At 36.4% G+C, this 18,711-nt stretch overlaps 4 protein-coding genes and 1 pseudogene across 4 annotated transcripts; 2 read left to right on the top strand and 3 right to left on the bottom strand.

Moving 5' to 3' along the window:
- Positions 1-2,010: 2,010 nt before the first annotated feature.
- On the top strand, positions 2,011-10,740 carry LOC125845463 (ubiquitin-like-specific protease 1D). Its single transcript, XM_049524975.1, has 8 exons — positions 2,011-2,226; positions 8,129-8,389; positions 8,484-9,195; positions 9,286-9,453; positions 9,541-9,672; positions 9,759-9,840; positions 9,970-10,083; positions 10,393-10,740. The coding sequence occupies exons 2-8, from the start codon at positions 8,368-8,370 to the stop codon at positions 10,519-10,521; spliced, it is 1,359 nt and encodes a 452-aa protein (XP_049380932.1). The 5' UTR covers positions 2,011-2,226; positions 8,129-8,367; the 3' UTR covers positions 10,522-10,740.
- LOC125845470 (uncharacterized) lies at positions 5,662-6,179 on the top strand. The gene is made up of 2 exons (XM_049524982.1): positions 5,662-5,794; positions 5,965-6,179. Exons 1-2 carry the CDS (start codon positions 5,662-5,664, stop codon positions 6,177-6,179), a joined length of 348 nt encoding a protein of 115 aa, XP_049380939.1.
- Positions 6,750-7,927, bottom strand: LOC125845466 (uncharacterized; annotated as a pseudogene).
- Positions 10,741-11,140: 400 nt separating the features above from the next.
- Positions 11,141-12,688, bottom strand: LOC125845465 (glucan endo-1,3-beta-glucosidase 2). Its single transcript, XM_049524978.1, has one exon. The coding sequence runs from the start codon at positions 12,582-12,584 to the stop codon at positions 11,364-11,366; it is 1,221 nt and encodes a 406-aa protein (XP_049380935.1). The 5' UTR covers positions 12,585-12,688; the 3' UTR covers positions 11,141-11,363.
- Positions 12,689-13,024: 336 nt separating this feature from the next.
- LOC125845467 (calmodulin-like) lies at positions 13,025-17,781 on the bottom strand. Its single transcript, XM_049524979.1, has 3 exons — positions 17,562-17,781; positions 15,450-15,819; positions 13,025-13,507 (listed from the first exon to the last, which is right to left on the bottom strand). Exons 1-3 carry the CDS (start codon positions 17,635-17,637, stop codon positions 13,411-13,413), a joined length of 543 nt encoding a protein of 180 aa, XP_049380936.1. The 5' UTR covers positions 17,638-17,781; the 3' UTR covers positions 13,025-13,410.
- Positions 17,782-18,711: the final 930 nt, after the last annotated feature.

Raw genomic sequence — 18,711 nt, 5'->3', positions numbered from 1 at the left:
TATATTGTTGCTACTATTCTTTCTCCATTATAACATTTTATCATATAAAAAATTTTCTTTTCTATTGTAGTTTTTAATTTAATTTTTTCCATTCAAAATGATCTTATATATAGTTAGTTAAATAAAGTTTCATGTGTAGAATTTTCATAATATAAAAAAGTATAAATGTTTTGAAGAAACTAGGAATAATATCGTAACAGGTGTAAATGTATGATTTTTTCATAGTTTATAAGGTTTAAATATTTGATTTAAAGTTCATAAGGGTCTATCTATAATTAAATCACAGTATAAGGATATTTAATGTAATTAACACTAAAATTCGTTACAAGTAAACATTCTTTCGTTAAAAATGAATCAAGTCAATATTGAGCTTTGATTATATTGATATGTTATCATCAAAATTAATATTACATTCATTTCAAAATACTTGTCACATTTTGAATAATGTTATGAAAGTTACGTCTAAAGAAAAATAGAAATAACCTAATTGCATCTGAACAAGCTAAAAACAATATAGGTCTAATTATAAAATGTGGCTCCCAATATGAAATAGTAATAAATTGATCGACTATACATCATTGGTTTGATATGAGTTAATTTCACAAAACTGACAGATAGAATCGATTAAAGTCGAGGGTGTCCTTCAATTTTAATTAATTAAAAATAGATATAGAAAGTTTTAAAATATTGTTGATTTTTCAAAAATATACATAAAAAATACAGTTACTTGGAGTCAAACTTAGATGACATTGAACAGTTATATCACTCGATCACACATGCTCTTTTTAATGAAATATTTCTATGTTTTTAATTTAAACTCTTCAATAATAATTTCTCACTTCAAAGATCAATAGAGTCTCTCAGTAAAAAAATAATAAAAACCAAGGAACACCATTGATTTTCTTTACAAAAAAACAATTTTTTGAAATAGTTTTCACACATTTTTGCGCGAAAAAAATTTGTTGGATATCCACCAATAAATTGGTCAATTTTCTTTATAAATAATTTTTAAATAAAAAATCAATGGACTGACTCGAATCCTTTAGTTCTTTGGACTGACTAAGTCCGTCGATTTCCTTTGATCGGTTTTTATGCTTTGACTGAGCCACTGCACTCCACTTGAGCTCAGTTATACTCAATCTTCTCTATCACCCTTTTGAGTAGGGGCATAGTCAGGTAGGACGAGAGTTTATCCAAATTTACCACCCTTAGTCTTAAATTAGCTATCATATTTTCTTTTAAGAAATTAATTTAATTAGTTTTTAAAGCTTTTTTTTTGTTGGTTAACTAGATATTTTTGAAACTAAATTGAATTATATTAATTTAATATTTTTATAATTTTAAATTGATTGTTAAAAATTATACACAAAGTACTATAACTTAATGATTTTTCTCATGTCAGTTTAATAAAAAAGTATAACTTAAGTCGAGATTTATCAAAAATCGTCTCTATACCTTCACAAAATAAGGATTGGAATATGTACATATTAATTTTTTTGAATTCCACTAGATGGAATGTTATATATTGTGTTGTTGTTGTGAAGAAGTGAATGAGAGTTGAAGTGTTGTGATAAGTTAAAAAGGGAATGTTGATCGGGTAAATTAAATTTGGATTGGTGTTTTAATTTAGGAGGATTTTTTAATATAACGGATTTAATTAATGATGTGGTCCATTTTATCATTGACAACGTGGAAAAAAATTGTAATATTTCACCACATATGTATTGCGGTGAATTGATTCAAATCCATCCACCCTTAATTACAAGTCTCAAAATTCTACCTCACGAGAATAAAAGAAATCATATTGAATCACGCTTTCTAAGAATGCACAAATTCAAATTTAATCGCGACCCAATACAAACCGATCAAAAAAATTGCAAAAAAAATATAAATAATTTTTGATGTACTATTTCATAACCTCAAGGGGCAAAATTGTCTTTTAACCCAACTTCATATACATAGTGAAGAAATACTGGATTACTGGAATCTCAATTCTTGTTTTCAGTGAGAGGGAAAAACAAATGTACATGAAGATGATCATACCTGTACAAGAGCAAAAGAATCCAAAAAAAATTCAAAAAGTTTCAATCCTTTTTTGGGGTTGTCTCAAATTGTGTAAAGTTTTCAATTTGGGGTTTTCTAAAGGGAGGAAATCAAAACTTAAAGCACACAAGATGAAGAAAATGGTGATGAAGAAGGAACTCTGTGTCATAACCCCTATATAAGGTTTTTTTATTTTTGTTTTTAGCTTGTTTATGCAATTGAATGATTGTTTTGGTACTTTTACTATTTGGGTGTCTTTGAAAATGCTCAAATTTTGCTTTTTTTGTTTGTTTGTTTTATGAATAGAAATCTTTGTGATGGATCATGTTACCTTTGAGTTTAATTTGGTTAAATTTGTTCAATTCTATGTGAGTTGAAGTGGAGTCAGGATTTTCGTTGAGGGGATTCGATATATAAAGAAAGTTTACATATGAAGAAGCCAAGAGGAGATAAGAGGAAGTTGCTCGAATGATAAACACTCATCACTCTCAACCCTAAGGTTGTGAGTTCGAGTCGCCAAGGGAGCTAAAATGTGTGAGAGCTCTTAGGAGGGGTAAAAAAAGAAAGAAAAAGAAGAAGAAGCCAAGAGGATGCAACATCTATTATATGTAAATTAAATCTTGATCTTGTATATATCAAGTATAATTTTCTAGCGAATGGGGTTCGTCTTGCGTCCCCTAGCTCTGCCCTTGTATGTTTGTGAGTGTTTCAGATGAACACCTCGAGTTCCTCTAGCTCCGCCCCCTGTTTGTGAGTGTATGGTGGTGCTTTTATTATGGTATTGTTGTAAAATTGTTCATTTTGTTATTGTCTTTGGACTGTGATTTTTTCTATCTATTGTTCGGTTATGGGTAAGTAGGAATCTTGGAGAGATCATTAAAATGGTTTTGGTGATAGCTGGAATAAGTTTAGACTGATCTTTCTTCTTGATTTTAGTTAATGTTTCAAAGAAAAAAAATACTAGGCGATTTCTTTTCATCTGTCCAAGGCTTGGTGAACAGAGTTAGCTGCTTATGGCAGATAACAGGTACCATGGAATTAGTCGAGGTATGTAAATGTATAAATGATTATCCGAGTTTTTTTCATCATATGTATATGAAGAATCAAGGGAGAACAAGAAAACGTTTGGGTTACATTAGATTGATTTGTGGCTTGTACATGCTGGAAGTTTCTTATATTGTTTTCTCCCTTTGTTAGTGCTAGTAAGAAGTTCAGATTCCAAAAGGGATTAGGGGCCCGACCCAGAAAACACGCCCATAGTCCACAAAAAGGAAGTAGTAGCGTGCATTAGTTTGTCACGTAAATATGTATGCAAATCAACTCTTGAGCTATAACTTTAATCAGATAAGATATTCCCTCTTAAGCTCAAACACAAACCACTAGGTTCTTGATTATGAGCAATAGTTGAACACTTAAAAAGCTACAGAGTAGCAGAGACAATTGTACTACATCCCCAATTTCTTCTGTTTGCCACGGAGAAGTTTGTTATGCTGCAAAATATTAGGTGAAACTAGTTTTCTAGAATATGTTATGATATTGATGGATATTTGAATTAGTAGTGATTTTGAGAAGATAAGAGTGAGGAAAGACTCATTGAATTGGCAGTTAACAACGTCCAAGGGGACCGTACCAATTTGGTATTAGAGATAGGAGTTATGGGAGATCTAATCCAACAACAATTGATACTATTATTGACTTTGTTTCAAGAAGAATGCACAATTAATCTAGCAAGACAAGAAGCCGTAAGTGCTCACTTGGATGCACTCAGGAAGGATTTAGCAAATTCAGGCAGATGTTGAAGCAATTGAAAATGGTAGTCATAATTGAGATTGGAAGGCAAAGCAGTGGTTATGGCTGCAGGTTCGGGATCAGAAACTATTGGGAATTTCATGATTCCTAAATATACAAAGTTGGATTTTTTCACGATTTCGTGGCCACAAGGACCCTCTGGGATGGCTAAACAGGTTCAAGCATTTCTTTCGACACCGGCAAGTACCAGAAGAAGAAAAAATTCCTTCATTTGAAGGAATTGCATCTGGTTTCTTCAATTAGAGAAAGATATGCCTCAATGCTCTTGGGATGAGTTCAAATGTCGATGCAACCTTCATTTTGGACCAGCAATTAGAAGTCAAAAGTTGGGAGAAATGGCTACGCCAAATTGGATCTATGGCAGATTACGAAGAAAGGTTTGAGCAATTGGTTTCGAGGCTGGTACCCTTACACAAGTGCAAAAAAATGAACTTTACATTAGTAGTCTTGCTGATTACATAGCTATTGATGCAGAATTGCGTAATCCTCCAAATTTGGCCATGGTGATGAGTATTTCCAAACTTTATGAACGCAAGGAACAACCCCTTTGTTCGCAATAGTTAGATGTCAGTAGATCAAAGACAACGGATTTCTCACCTCAACAACCCACTATATTTGTGTAGAAATTGACCAGGTCTGAAATGGATGAAATTCGGTTTAAGGGACTTTGTCTCAACTGTACAAACTATTCCCTCGGGGACAAGAGTGCAAGAAATTATTCTGGATTGATTTCATTGACGATGAGGAAGAATTTGCTGAAAAAGAAACCGCTGAGGGCATTCAGGCTTTAATACTGCATACAAAGATAAAAGAAAGGAAAATCCTGGTTGAGTTATCATGCAAGGGGGTTCATAATATAAGAGTTTCGAGTAACATAAAATAAGTAAAGTTCTCCAATTGTTGAAATTCTTAAAACATATTAGTGATCCTCATGACTTTTCTAGTTATACCATAGAATTAAGGGTTGTTTGTTGCTTTGCAGCTGTCATAGATTCAGTTGTGAATCAAATGCAGGAAATTATCAAAGCTAGTAGAAGAAATAGAAGCTCCAAACTAAGATCCAAAACTGATCGAGCAAGTAGCGTCATAGGTGGAACTCCAATTACTGGTTGCAGAAGATCAATAGGTGGAACTCCAAATACTGCTTTCTGCTAAGCAAATACTCTTGAGACATAGAAGAGTTTTCAAAATTAGACATGCAGATTTATTCGTTGGTTGTGATCTTGATCTGATTTTGATGCCAATATGATATACCATAAGTATCCTGTTTCTAACTAGGATGACGTGATTTATTATCATTCCATAATCACGTACCTTCTTAAGATGTGCCAATAGTTTTGTATAATCTCCATTAGTAACTGAAATGTCTGTTAATTACTACCATTTAATTTCCGTATCATTTTGGTATCCCAAAACTCGTCCTAAATCAAATAGTATCTACTCCTTTCCCAAAAAAGATGCTTATCAAAAAGTTGCCACTCAAGACATGCCTTTTTTAATTTATAAATTATGTTAAATATTAAGTTGTCGTGGAAGAATCCACTAAGTTGGTGGCTTTTGATACCTCTTCCATATAAACATAAATTTACCTTGTGTCTAATCATATGTTATGTTTATGATAAGTTGAATGATATTCATGTGTTTACCTTTGGGCTTAGCTCATGTAAGTTAATACACCTTGCTCTTCGGCTTCATAGTATTTTCCGCAAGTATTTTAGCGGTACAGTCTTTTTTTTTTTTTTGATAACCGAGAAATCCGTCTGTGACCCGCCCTTTGAACCAATCACAACCTTCTAAACTTGGTGGATAATGGGCCCGCTCCTCTACCTTTCTCCACTTAAATACCGGGCTTCGCTTTGCATGGTGTGGGGCTTGAACCTGCGACCTAAGCCACAAATCCTCCACTTTTTGCCATTTGAGCTAGGCCTTGGGGACTTTGGCGGTACAGTCTTGAAGGGATCCATAAGAAGATAATTTTGATTACCCCTTTTTTTTAAAAAAAAATATTATGGATGAGCCTTTGCGGAAATGTTGGCCAGTCAAAAACTGCCATGTTCAGAAGATGCAGATTGCGGAAATATTAATATTGAGATGAATGTGTGGACATACTAGAAGCGATAGGATCAAAAATGAGGAGGAATGAGGATTTCCGAGACAAGGTGGGAGATGCCTCCATTGTGGACAAGACGAGGAAAGCAAGACTAAGATGGTTTGGGCATGTGATGAGGAGAAGTGCAGAGGCCCCAGTGAGGAGGTGTGAGAGGTTGGATGTAGTGGGTAAGAGGAGAGGTAGTGGTAGGCTGAAGAACTATTGGGGAGAGAGGTGATTGGATAAGATATGACACAACTCCAACTTATCGAGGACATGACCCAAGATAGGAGGGTGTGGAGGTCACGGATTAGGATAGAAGGATAGAGGGTAGTGGCGTGTCGTTTGTTGTAGTAATTGCCTTATTTTTTTAGTGTATTGCTTTTGATTTCCTTTATCATATGTGTTTTTTGTGCTTCAGTTATCGCACTATGTTGTTGTTATTGTTCTTTTGACTACCTGATATGTTTTCTTCACTATCATTTTTCTTCCTTTTATACCTACTTTGATTTGTTATTCTCAAGTCGAGGGTCTCCCGAAAATAGCCTCGAGATAGAGGAAAGGTCTACGTACACTCGACCCTCCTAGACCCCACTTGTGCGATTTCATTAGTAATGTTGTTGTATATACATAAAAACCTACTTTTACGGAGAGACCACAGGTTCACATGCTCCATATTTTAGCCTATAAATTCGCCCCTGCCTGTAACCTAAGTTGCTCGCACTCTCCAAAAATGAGGCCGTACTTGTGTCGGATCCTTCAAAAATACACTATTTTTGGAGGATCCGACACACCCGTCTACATTTTGGAAGAGTCCGAGCAACATAGCCTGTAACCCATTCGAAACCCATAATCTTCCTTCACTTTTCCATACAGATCCTCTATGCATTTTGCTATCAAAGAGGAATCTTAGATTTATTTCCACATTTTCCCCAAATTCTAAAAGAATTCAAAATGGAGTCCATGGCGTTCTTCCTCTGATCTGGAGTTCCTGCTATTTGACAGTTCTCGGAGCTGTTTTCCCTCTGATCTGTCGTTCCCCGTGCGTTCAACCTCTGATCTGTCGTTTCCCGTGTGTTCTCCCTCTGATCTGTTGTTTCCTGTGCGTTCTCCCTCTGATCTGTTGTTCCCCGTGCGTTCTCCCTCTGATCTGTCGTTCCCCGTGCGTTCTCCCTCTGATTAGTCGCTCCCCATGCGTTCTCCCTTTGATATGTCGTTTCCCGTGTGTTCTCCCTCTGATATGTCGTTCCCTGTGTGTTCTCCCTCTGATCTTTCGTTCCTTGATCTGGAATTCCTGCTATTTGACTGTTCACGGAGCCGTTCTCCCTCTGATCTGTCGATCCCCGTATGTTCTCCTTCTGATCTGTCGTTCCCCGTGCGTTCTCCCTCCGATATGTCGTTCCCCATACGTTCTCCCTCTGATATGTCATTCCCCGTGCGTTCTCCCTTTGATCTGTCGTTTCCCATGCGTTCTCCATTTGATATGTCATTCCCCGTGCGTTCTCCCTCTGATCTGTCATTCGACAGTCCACAGAGACTTTATCCCTCTGATCTGTCATTCCTTCTATTTGACAGTTCATAGAGGCGGGAAGAATGTGGCTCAACAGCTTAATCAAGTGTAGAAGCTACTTGAGTGCGCTCTCCCTCTGATCTGTCATTCCTACTATTTGACAGTCCATGGAGGCATTCTCCCTCTGATCTGTCATTCCTTCTATTTTCCAGTTCACGGAGGCGGGAAGAACGCCGTGGCTCAACTGCTGAATCAAGTCTAGCTGGTTATACCAGGGCCCTGTTTGGTTTGGATAATTATACCTGGTTTGCTGATTCAACTAATTTCTTTAATCTGAATCCGGCTATTGTGGAAAAAACAGCTTTTTGGGTAATTTGATCCAAGCAGTTTAGTGTTTACTGCTTAAGTTGAAAATGTCCTGCAGCAGCTCATTAATGTGGTTTTAGTTTCGATCCTTTTTTGTCATGGAACAAGTAAGTGTACATTCACTATCATGCTTGGTAATTGGCAAACTATGCGATCTTACTTTCTATTTTTGGATTTCACCTTCAAAATTTTGCTGAATTTAGCAGGGTTACAGAACAAACATTTTCATTTCCTGTTTATTTTCACTTTTATATGATACGTATCATTAATTCGTTTGTGTTAAATATGCATTAATGAATGGTTTTTGGCAGGTTGAATCCGGACTATATTTCTCAGCCAAGGTTTTATCAACTTTTGATAAGGAAGATCATCTGCAGCGATCATCTTTGTCATCTTTGTCATCTTTATAATTAAGTTTTATTCCCAGTCAAGAAGATTTGATAACGCTTCTCTGAAATTGTTCTTTTGTTTCTGTTAGAGAATCAACGGGAACAGGAATCTTTTCGAAGTCCTACTTCTATATCCCTTTTCATCCCTCAATTCAGGATTGATGCCTAAAAGAAGCCGAAATGGTTAATTCTTTTCCTTCCTTTTTTTATCATCCCAATTACTGTTATTTTCTCTTTTCTTTTACATTTACTTATATAGACTGATTATTTGGTTCAGTTGTGGAGCCACTGCGTTCTTCCCACCTCTGTGAACTGTCAAATAGAAGGAATGACAGATCAGAAGGAGAGCGCACTCAAGTAGCTTCTACACTTGATTCAGCTGTTGAGCCACATCGTTCTTCCCGCCTCTGTGAACTGTCAAATAGAAGGAATGACAGATCAGAGGGAGAAAGTCTCTGTGGACTGTCAAATAGACGGAACGACAGATCAGAGGGAGAACGCATGGGAAACGACAGATCAAAAGGAGAACGCACGGGGAATGACATATCAGAGGGAGAACGCATGGGGAACGACATATCAGAGGGAGAACGCATGGGGAACGACAGATCGGAGGGAGAACGCACGGGGAACGGCAGATCAGAAGGAGAACGTACGGGGAACGACAGATCAGAGGGAGAACGGCTCCGTGAACAGTCAAATAGCAGGAACTCCAGATCAAGGAACGAAAGATCAGAGGGAGAACACACGGGGAACGACATATCAGAGGGAGAACACGCGGGGAACGACATATCAGAGGGAGAACACATGAGGAACGACCAATCAGAGGGAGAATGCACGGGGAACGACAGATCAGAGGGAGAGCGGCTCTGTGAACTGTCAAATAGCAGGAACTCCAGATCAGAGGGAAAACGCTTCCGTGGACTGCCAAAAAGAAGGAACTCCAGATCAGAGGGAAAGTTAAACTCGATTAACTTTGACTGTTACCTGGAGTAAGTTTGTGATTTTGTGTACTAAATTATGCTATTTGGGTATATGTTTTCCAGTTTCTGTTTCGAACATATCTTTTTGGGATAATGTAGGAATATATGGAGGAAACTACCAGAGGATAAGAAAAATTCGCTTGCATGCCTCGACTCCATGTGGTTTTCCTCATACAGAAACAAACAGTATGAGTCTAAGGTGTTGAGATGGATTAAGAACAAAGACATATTCTCGAAAAAATATGTTTTTGTTCCCATCGTTCTCTGGTATGTGTTTCTGATTTGTTATCTGGCTTTGCCAAAGTTACATATCATTTGAGGTTGTGCTTTGTTGACTGAGATGTCATTCATCAGGGGTCATTGGTGTCTTTTGATCTATTGCCATCTCGGTGAAAGTCTGGAGTCAGAATCAACAACTCCCTGTATGTTGTTACTGGATTCGTTGCAGATAGCAGACTCCTCGCGATTTGCACCTGAGATAAGAAAGTATTTTCCTCGACCAACATCCTACCTTATGATTTTGGTTTTGCTAGTTATTTTGCTGTTTATGCTTTGTTTTGTTCGATTTGTAGATTTGTTTCCAGCATATTCAACAATGAAGAGAGGCCAGAGAGCAAGCAGCTGATTAAGAAAATCCCACTATTGGTTCCTCAGGTCACAATACTTTTCACTCTTGATTCTGATGTTACTTACTATGTGTGTTTGAACACCTTATGCAATTATCGACTTGATGTAAACATTCAATATGATGGCCTCTCATTCAGAACGACTTGAACGTTTCAGGTACCGCAACAGAGAAATGCTACCGACTGTGGTAAATTTGTTTTGTTCTACATTAGCCTTTTCCTAGAGAATGCTCCAGAAACTTTTAGCATTTCAGAAGGCTACCCTTACTTTGTGAGTACTTTGTCAAACTATTTAGATAATCAAATAAATAGAAGTGTTCCCTCACACACTTAACACAGTATCCGAGCAGACAAAGGTCTTGAATTTGAGTCTCATCGCCACCCAAAAAGTATATCTACGTGCTTGTCTCTTGGAAAAATAATCAAGCCAGCACTTGAGGAGGCGCGTTGAAGACATAATTGAATAAATAAAAGTGTCCCCTCTCTTAACAGTTTAAACTTTTAGATGATATGGTCGTTCTCTTCAACAATCTTCATATCAAGAAATCCTCTAATCCTCATAATCTTTTCTGTTTTATAGATGAAGGAAGACTGGTTTACTCATGACCAGTTAGAAAGCTTTTGGCAAGACCTGCAGACTGTGAACAAGAACTCATCATCTGCTGATGGAAACTCCTCAGATTCTGATGATGTTATATGTTTAGACTAAGAGGGGCATTTAGATTGTTTTTCTTACAAAAATATGATACTACCCCAAGGGGAGCCTCAGAGCAACGATGGGTTTCGTCGTTGTGTGACCTTATAGGTCCAAACTTGTTTGAGTAACCTATATGTCACAGATTTGAGCTGTGGAATCAGATCATGGTAGGCTGACAATGTTACACCTTTAGATCCTTACCGATTCCTATATGAACTCAGGATGCTTCGTGCACCATACTATTTTTTTTTAAAAAAAAGATACAATTGAAAGGACAGGTAACTATGTCTCATTTGGATATTTAATTTTTTTCGACTATAGTTATGCCTCAATTCTAAACAAGTTAAACTTCGACTATATGAATCTTCATAGACCATGTTTTCTCATTTATCCTCAATTAATATTATCAACATAATAAGTTACTTCCGAGATAAGATTAGAACCATGACGTGTACCTAACTCACACATCACGTGCACGGTTCTAATTACCACTAGATCAAAGCTCTTGCAAGTATGTGCTATCTTCTTCAATAAACATGGAAGCATGAATCAGTAATCATGGTGGGATCAATAGTGATCATATCATATCAGAAGAAGAAATTAAGCCAACAGCAACAGATAGACTAAGAATACAACTACATTGTTTGTATGCTTTCTTGTAATACTACAACAGAAATTCAATCAACAGCAACAGAAATCTCTAGGTATCATACATGCTATTCTTGATTGTGCTTGCAATCATCAGTAGACTAATTTGGAGTTTAAGAAAGAACCAGAGATCTGGTTCAGGCAAAGTTACCCTCCAGGCAATGAATTAGTATTAACATGAAGATTTCTCTAGTACTAGTCAATCATCAATCCAGACCAAACAGACAGAAGAAGAAATGGTAAAGAAGCCATAGAAAATAGATTGAGGGAACGAGTAAACCAAGCATTGTGGAAATTTGATGAGCATTGTCAAACTTGATGTTGTACTTCATGGTCAGGTTGTGGTACATCACTCCCCAGTACTGATGCACTGTTTCACCACCATCAGAAGTTAAGTTGTTCTTCTTCGAATTCGATTCAGGCCCATCGTCAAACAACTGGTAAATGTAAGCCTGAGCAGCACCTTCCTTCCTGAGTGGAGTTCCAAGGCCAGATTTCAAATGCGAAATCAGTCCTTGTAAGTATTTCTCAGCGTATATCTGACTCTCCTCTGCATTCATGTGCTCATCATTACTTGGCCACCCTGTTTCCGTCAAAATCAGGGGAACATTCTCGTAGCCTGAAACCGCCATTGCAGCAATTACAGCATCAACCATCATATCAAACAGATTATGATACCGAACACCTGTAACAACATCATCACGGAAGTTAAATGGACCTTCCTGGAACAAAGCGAAACTAATCGGAATCTCTCCATGGAGTCGATACACATTGTACGGATACACATTCATTAACAGAGATGAATTCGTTTCCTCCAAAAACTCAAGTACAGGTCTGATAACAAGCGAGTTAACAGGCTCTTGGAACTCAGCTGAAGACGGAGGAAACGCCGTCGTAATCACGTTGATGAAGGAGAAAGTAGTAGAAACTGAAACAGTACGGATTCCCAAATCAATAAGCGCGTGGTGTAAGTTTTGCATAGCAGGGACTAAGGCAGTGGTAGGATCAGAAACTCCGGGACCGCCGGTGGAAGAGATAACGTCGGAACCGACTGAAATGAGTGAAATCCGAGCACGAGGATGAAACGGAAGTACATTGTTGTAAACCCATAGAGTAGCAGCTGAGCGATTAGCAGCGAAGGCTCCGACGAGGTAATTTGGGACGGTGAGTAGCAGGGAGATGTTCGAGTAGGAAAATGCTCGGATTAAAGTTGGACTCGGATTAAGGAGGCGTACGGCGGGGATATTGAGAGATTGAAGTGCTGTAACGACATGCTCAGGCGGTGGAGAATTGTCCACAGCGGCGGAGTAGGTGAAGCCGATGGTAGTAGTGCCGCCGGTGTCTGGCACGGCGGTGGAAGGGAGGATTCCGGTTAAGAGAGAGAGAATGAAGAGAGAGAAAAGCGCAGTTCTCGGGGGAAGCATCATGAAAATAACACTGCCTTGAACTAACTAACTAACTTCGTTTTTAGATTTTTCTATTCTTATATACGTCCGTTTTTAATTATTTTATTAATAGAAAAAAAACAATTTTCGTAAAAATATTTTTTGTATTTTATATTTTAAAAGTGCAATTACTATGCTTCCCTACAGAAAAAATAATAGCTCGATGCATGAAAAGAATACTACTAAGACTAGAGGAGGAATTATTTGACAGTTTCATCACTTAAACTTATATCTTATATCATACAAATACAAATAAATCGTTGCTCCAACACTCTCCTGTGTCGAGATAAATTACTATGAATCATTTGGATATTTAAGATGTCTCTTTATTTCTATATAATATAATATGTTATATTTTCTTTATTTTTGGTGCTTAAAAAAAGAAAAAAAGAAAGTGAAAATGAGGATATTACAAGGATGACTGGTGCAAAATTCAAGCAGTTATAACATTATAATTTTATTTAATAATTTTGAAGGCTAGTACATTATACAATAAGCTAATAAGAAAATTAAAGACCCACAAAGCTACTTATAATAATCTCTTTTTTTTCAACAGTAGAATACAAGTCATTTGGTTCATGGAATGAGATAGGATATTTCAGAATTAAGTTTGAAATTAAATTTATACTTCGTTTAGTCACCTCGATCAAACAAAGTATAAATTCAATTACAAATTTAATTTAAGTATCCCATCGAATTTGGTGTTATTTCAACCTACCTTTCAAGTGGGATAAACCAGTTCACGAACTATAATTTTGAAATAACTTAGTTCCCAAACCAAACGATCCCAAAGAGAACCTTCTTTGGATCAAAGGATTATGCATCGGTCTCTCTTCCGGCCTTTTCTTCCATTCCTCTGTGAAATTGGTTTCACACTTGTACTTTGTACCATCTTCATTCGCCTCCTGTAGTCGATATATAAATGGCGAATTTAAACCACTTAACTTATGAAAAAATTTACAAAGATTTTAGAAAACATTAGGTGTATAGTAAAAATCAAAGCAACACTAAATGTGAATTGAGGAGTTAGAAGTTAAAACTTTGACCAATATACACAATATTATTCTTTATAGAGATAGGATCTTTTTCTGACGAAGATTGTTTGATTGACCAGCCTATGATCTATATATCTATTCTATTATTTGCACATCAATAAATATTTTACGATCAATATTGCACGATTCAAAATTTAATAGATAATAAATCAACCCTTCTACTATTTATAACTTAAATACAATAACTATAGTTATGTCTACAAACAAGTTAGCTCAGGCAATGAATCTTCATTAATCATGTTTTCTCATTTAACTTAATGCCTTTTTCATACTAAAATATAAATGAGAGAAAATAAGTTAAATATTAAACTTTTATTTGAGATAAATTTTGGATTATAACGTGTATCTAACTCACACATCACGTGCACAGTTTTAATGACCACTGGACGAATAGTTCTTTCTTTTCTAATACGTCTTTAATAATGTAAATATGGAAAGAAACAATTATCCTACCAAAAATTTCTCTATTTTTTTTATTTGAGAAAATCATGTGTGATTTTTTTCTTATTGATTTTCTGTATAAAAAAAAACCCCCTCAAGAGAACCCAACTAAAAGGGAATAACATATATTTATTCCAAAAAGTAGTGAAAAGTCAAATCCAATTAGTTATGCGTTGAGATTAAGCTAAACTGAATAAAATCAACTCTTTTTTTTTCTAAAGATTTTATCACTTTATCAGATATCTTGCAATAATTAACTATGCCTCAAACCGAAAAATCAAGCGAAAATGATAGCTCGATGCACAAAAAATCCCACTTTAATGTAAGGCTCAAGGAAGAACCACTCCAAAGAAGTTAATGCAAACAACCTGGCTTGACTCAAACATCAAGGACTTCCGCGTAAACGTATGATTCAAAGAAAGGCCGCAATCCAAGAACTGTGATATACAACTTGAACCGGTGACCTACATACCATACGAAGATAACTAAATCATTGCTCCAACGCTCCCTTCCTCAGAACTAGATTCTATACACCTTGAAAATGGCATTTGGACAGAGGAGATTTGTTTGAATAAAAGGAAAGAGGACGAGATTGAAGAAGATAGAAGGGAAAAAGAGAATTATGGAAGTGATATTAGTAGAAGGCATGTAAAAAGTTCAGTGATATCGTCAAGCGAGAACGAAAGCTAGAAGCAGGCGGGTTACACGTTCCACTGTCCCGAGATACAAGTGGTGATGATCACCCCAAGGTACGCGCTAGTGCCTTTGGCAGACAATTTTGAACTTCATTCCTCAACCTCTCACTTCATGAAACCATAGCCTTCGAGACTGAGGAACAATGGGCTCAACCCCCTATCCTTCTTCACTTACACATTATACTTGGATCGCTTGGCACAAGAGTCGAACTTGTGACCTACAACACATGTGACACAAGTCCCTCGAAACTCAAATATTCTTTAGACCATAAAGAGCAAGTAAACACCAGAGTTAAAAAGGCAAAACAAACAAATGCAAGAATATGAAATACCAATGAAATTACTCAATCAAAAGGTTTCAAAAAAGGACATTCAAGGTCCCTAATTGTAGAAAAGTTTGAATACCAAATGTTGAAGAGTTACTAACAACCAAACTACTAAAATGGGAATAGAGCAGAAAAGCATATACCAAAGAACAGCACTACAAAACAATGCAAATAGGAGAACAGGCAAGCACCAAAACAAAGCTAATAATATCAAAGAACACATCCTAACCGGAAACAGAAACCTCATCAAACTTATCTGCCGTTCCTTTTTTTTGCCTTTTATGTTGTACTTCCAATTTTAAAGATTAAGATGAGTTGATCAATTCTCACTTGGCCATCATGACCTTGACGAACTCGTCATAGTTGATCTGTCCGTCTCCATCCACGTCAGCTTCACGAATCATCTCATCAACCTCTTCGTCTGTAAGCTTCTCACCTAGGTTAGTCATCACATGGCGAAGCTCAGCAGCAGAGATAAAGCCATTCTGATCCTTGTCAAACACTCTAAAAGCTTCCTTGAGCTCCTCCTCGGAATCAGTGTCCTTCATCTTGCGAGCCATCAGGTTAAGGAACTCAGGGAAGTCAATGGTCCCATTCCCATCAGCATCAACTTCATTGATCATGTCTTGAAGCTCAGCCTCAGTTGGGTTCTGCCCCAATGACCGCATCACAGTTCCAAGCTCCTTAGTTGTGATGCAACCTGCAGCACAGTTGCACATAGTTATTGGACATGTTAAGTTTTAAGAACTTACACAAGTTATGAACACTTACAACTAGCAATTCACATAACCCCCCCGCCCTCTTTTTGGTTCTTCTTTATGTATAGATGGGAAAAGGCTTCAACAACAATACGGAAGCCTCAATCCCAAACAAGTTGGGACCGGTTACGTCACTCCTCCATTCAGAATGTAAGAAAAGGAGAAACAGAAACACAAGTTTCATCACAAGACAGTTAACCATCATTAATAAGAATTCTAGGTGTCGATCTCCAGATATAAGAAGCCTATGAATGATCCCAACAATGAGGAATACAGTTAACCATCATTAATAAGAATTTTACGCATCAATCTCCAGATATAAGGAAAATCAAATGGAAACTCATTTCCAAACAGAACAGAAATAAAATTGGCAAAATCACTTGAATTCCATTCATCTAAAAGCATCAACTATTTCAAAAGGCAGTAGCTACTCATATTCGAGTACTTACTCTTGCTACCACTATATTTTACTTATTACTGCTATATTCCAATGGCATACTACCAGCCAGTGGATGTTTATAGTTACATACATATAATTACAAACTTGGGTTTTTCTCAAGCACATCTATAGACTTGAACGCACTTTACCTCCCTTGCTAAAGCAATGAATGGAAGGTTGTGAAAACCACCATCACAAACACATTACCACATTGAACAAAATGGAGACAATCCATCAAGAAATAAGTCAAAGATATCATGATAAACTAGGTAAATCCACAAATAGAAAAAAAAGGCAATTGACTTATATAACTTGATATAATCAAGAAAAATGCAACATCCAAAAACACATTTTTCAAAACATGCCAAACAAACAAATTCCCTAACTACCAAGAAATATCAGCCAAAGAACTCAACACATTGACCCAAAATCTAGAAGCCACCAATTTCTTTTGCACCCAAGGGTATCGCCTAGTTGTCATTTGTCAATGCAGTGAGTTGGTTCAAATCCCAGCGGAGGTAAAAACAATAGGTGATTTCTTCCCACTTAACCAGTACTAGTGGCGGAGGTAAAAAGTACCTAATGAATTAGTCGAAATGTGTGCAAACTAACCCAATACCACCATTATCAAAAGAAAAAAAGGATCTAGAAGCCACCAGCTTCACAATGGATCCATCAAAAACCAAATCCAAACACAAATTGAAACTACCCAGCTAAAGAAACAGCATGTCCAAGGATCAAACACCGAATCCCAGAATTTCCCCGTAATGAACACAAATCTCATAATTTGCACATCAACATCAAATCATGTATCAAAACAACTGTCAATCCAAATTCTAGAAGCTACCAGTTTAACATAAACCCATCTTCATATCCATTTCTATCAAAACAGCATAACAAAGAATTAAACACCAAATCCAACAATATTCCCTTAATAAACAAACCTCTTATCAGTAACACATCAACATCAAATCATAGATCACAGCACTGTCAATCGAAAGCAACATTAACCATTAGAATTCAACACACTGGACTCAGAATCCGTCAGTTTCACAAATAAATTCATCAGATCAAATCCAAACACAAAAAATGAAACTACCCAACACGGAACACGACAATTAGCAGCACATCAACATCAAATCATAGATCAAAACACTGTTCAACAAATTGGAGGATAAAAAATGAAAAACTCAACGATTGGATCTGAGGTAAAAACAAAAGTCATAAAAGGGAAAAGGAACAGACCATCTCCATCCTTGTCGAATAGGCTAAAAGCTTCTTTGAACTCCGAGATCTGATCGTCAGTGAGCTGATCCGCCATTATCGATTAATTCACAGAGCTTTTTTTTAGTGTGTGTGTGTGTGAGAAAATGGAGAAGGCAAAGAGGTGTTATTATAATGGTCCAAAAATTCCTAAAGGGTACATAGTGGGTGGCCAAGCATCTTATTCTTTTTTCCTTTTTGACTCAAAATTACTCGTCTAAGTCAAGAAAGGAATACTTCGTAATCCCGAGTTTTTGAGTTCGAGCTTTGACAAGATAAAATTGTATGTGACATTTTGTATGCAAGTGAAAATATATTCGAACCATAATGGACCGAATAACAATGAGAACACTGGAAAAAAAATCGATTCAGCTCCACATAAATCGTACTCGATGTTTCGATAGTTTTCATGTAACTGTCATAAATTGAATCTTAAGAAGTAAATTGGATTGTTCGTGACATTTTGGATGCAAGTAAGAATTTATTTGAACCACAACGGATGGAATAAAACAACGAGAACACCGAAAAGGAATCTAATTCAGCTCCATATAAGTCACGCTTAGCCACTCTCCTACTTTCTCTTTAACAACGATGTTCTCATAGTTATCATGTAATTGTCGTAAACAGAATCTTAAGAAACATAATTGTATTGTACGTGACATTTTGAATGCAAGTAAGAATTTATTTGAACCACAACGGATCAAATAACAATGAGAACACCAAAAAGGAATTTGATTCAGCTTCACGTAAATCATGCTCGACACTCTCCTACTTTTTCTTTAACAACGATGTTCTGATAGTTATCATGTAACTGTCGTAAACGAAATTTTAAAGAAGCAAAAGATAATTATAATGTTGCAATGGTCAAAAGGACGTTCGAGTTAAGATATATACTATGTGCAATATAAAAATAAATCGGATTATTTCATTGTTTTCAATTGAACAACAATTCGACACGACTGACAAATAAGCCGACGTTAGTAGAAGGTATGATTCAACAAACAACAGGGTTGAGAAATCAAAATAAATAATTTGGTTCGTTAGATTATAATGCAAATATTAAATAGGCGACCATAAATTTCAAATATTTTTCATTTTTTTAAATAAAATTTATAAAGTTTGAATTGAATAT

This window comes from Solanum stenotomum, chromosome 11 (genome assembly GCF_019186545.1).
Source record: "Solanum stenotomum isolate F172 chromosome 11, ASM1918654v1, whole genome shotgun sequence".
Classification (NCBI taxonomy): domain Eukaryota; kingdom Viridiplantae; phylum Streptophyta; class Magnoliopsida; order Solanales; family Solanaceae; genus Solanum; species Solanum stenotomum.
This window is presented reverse-complemented; position numbering and strand designations above follow the sequence as displayed.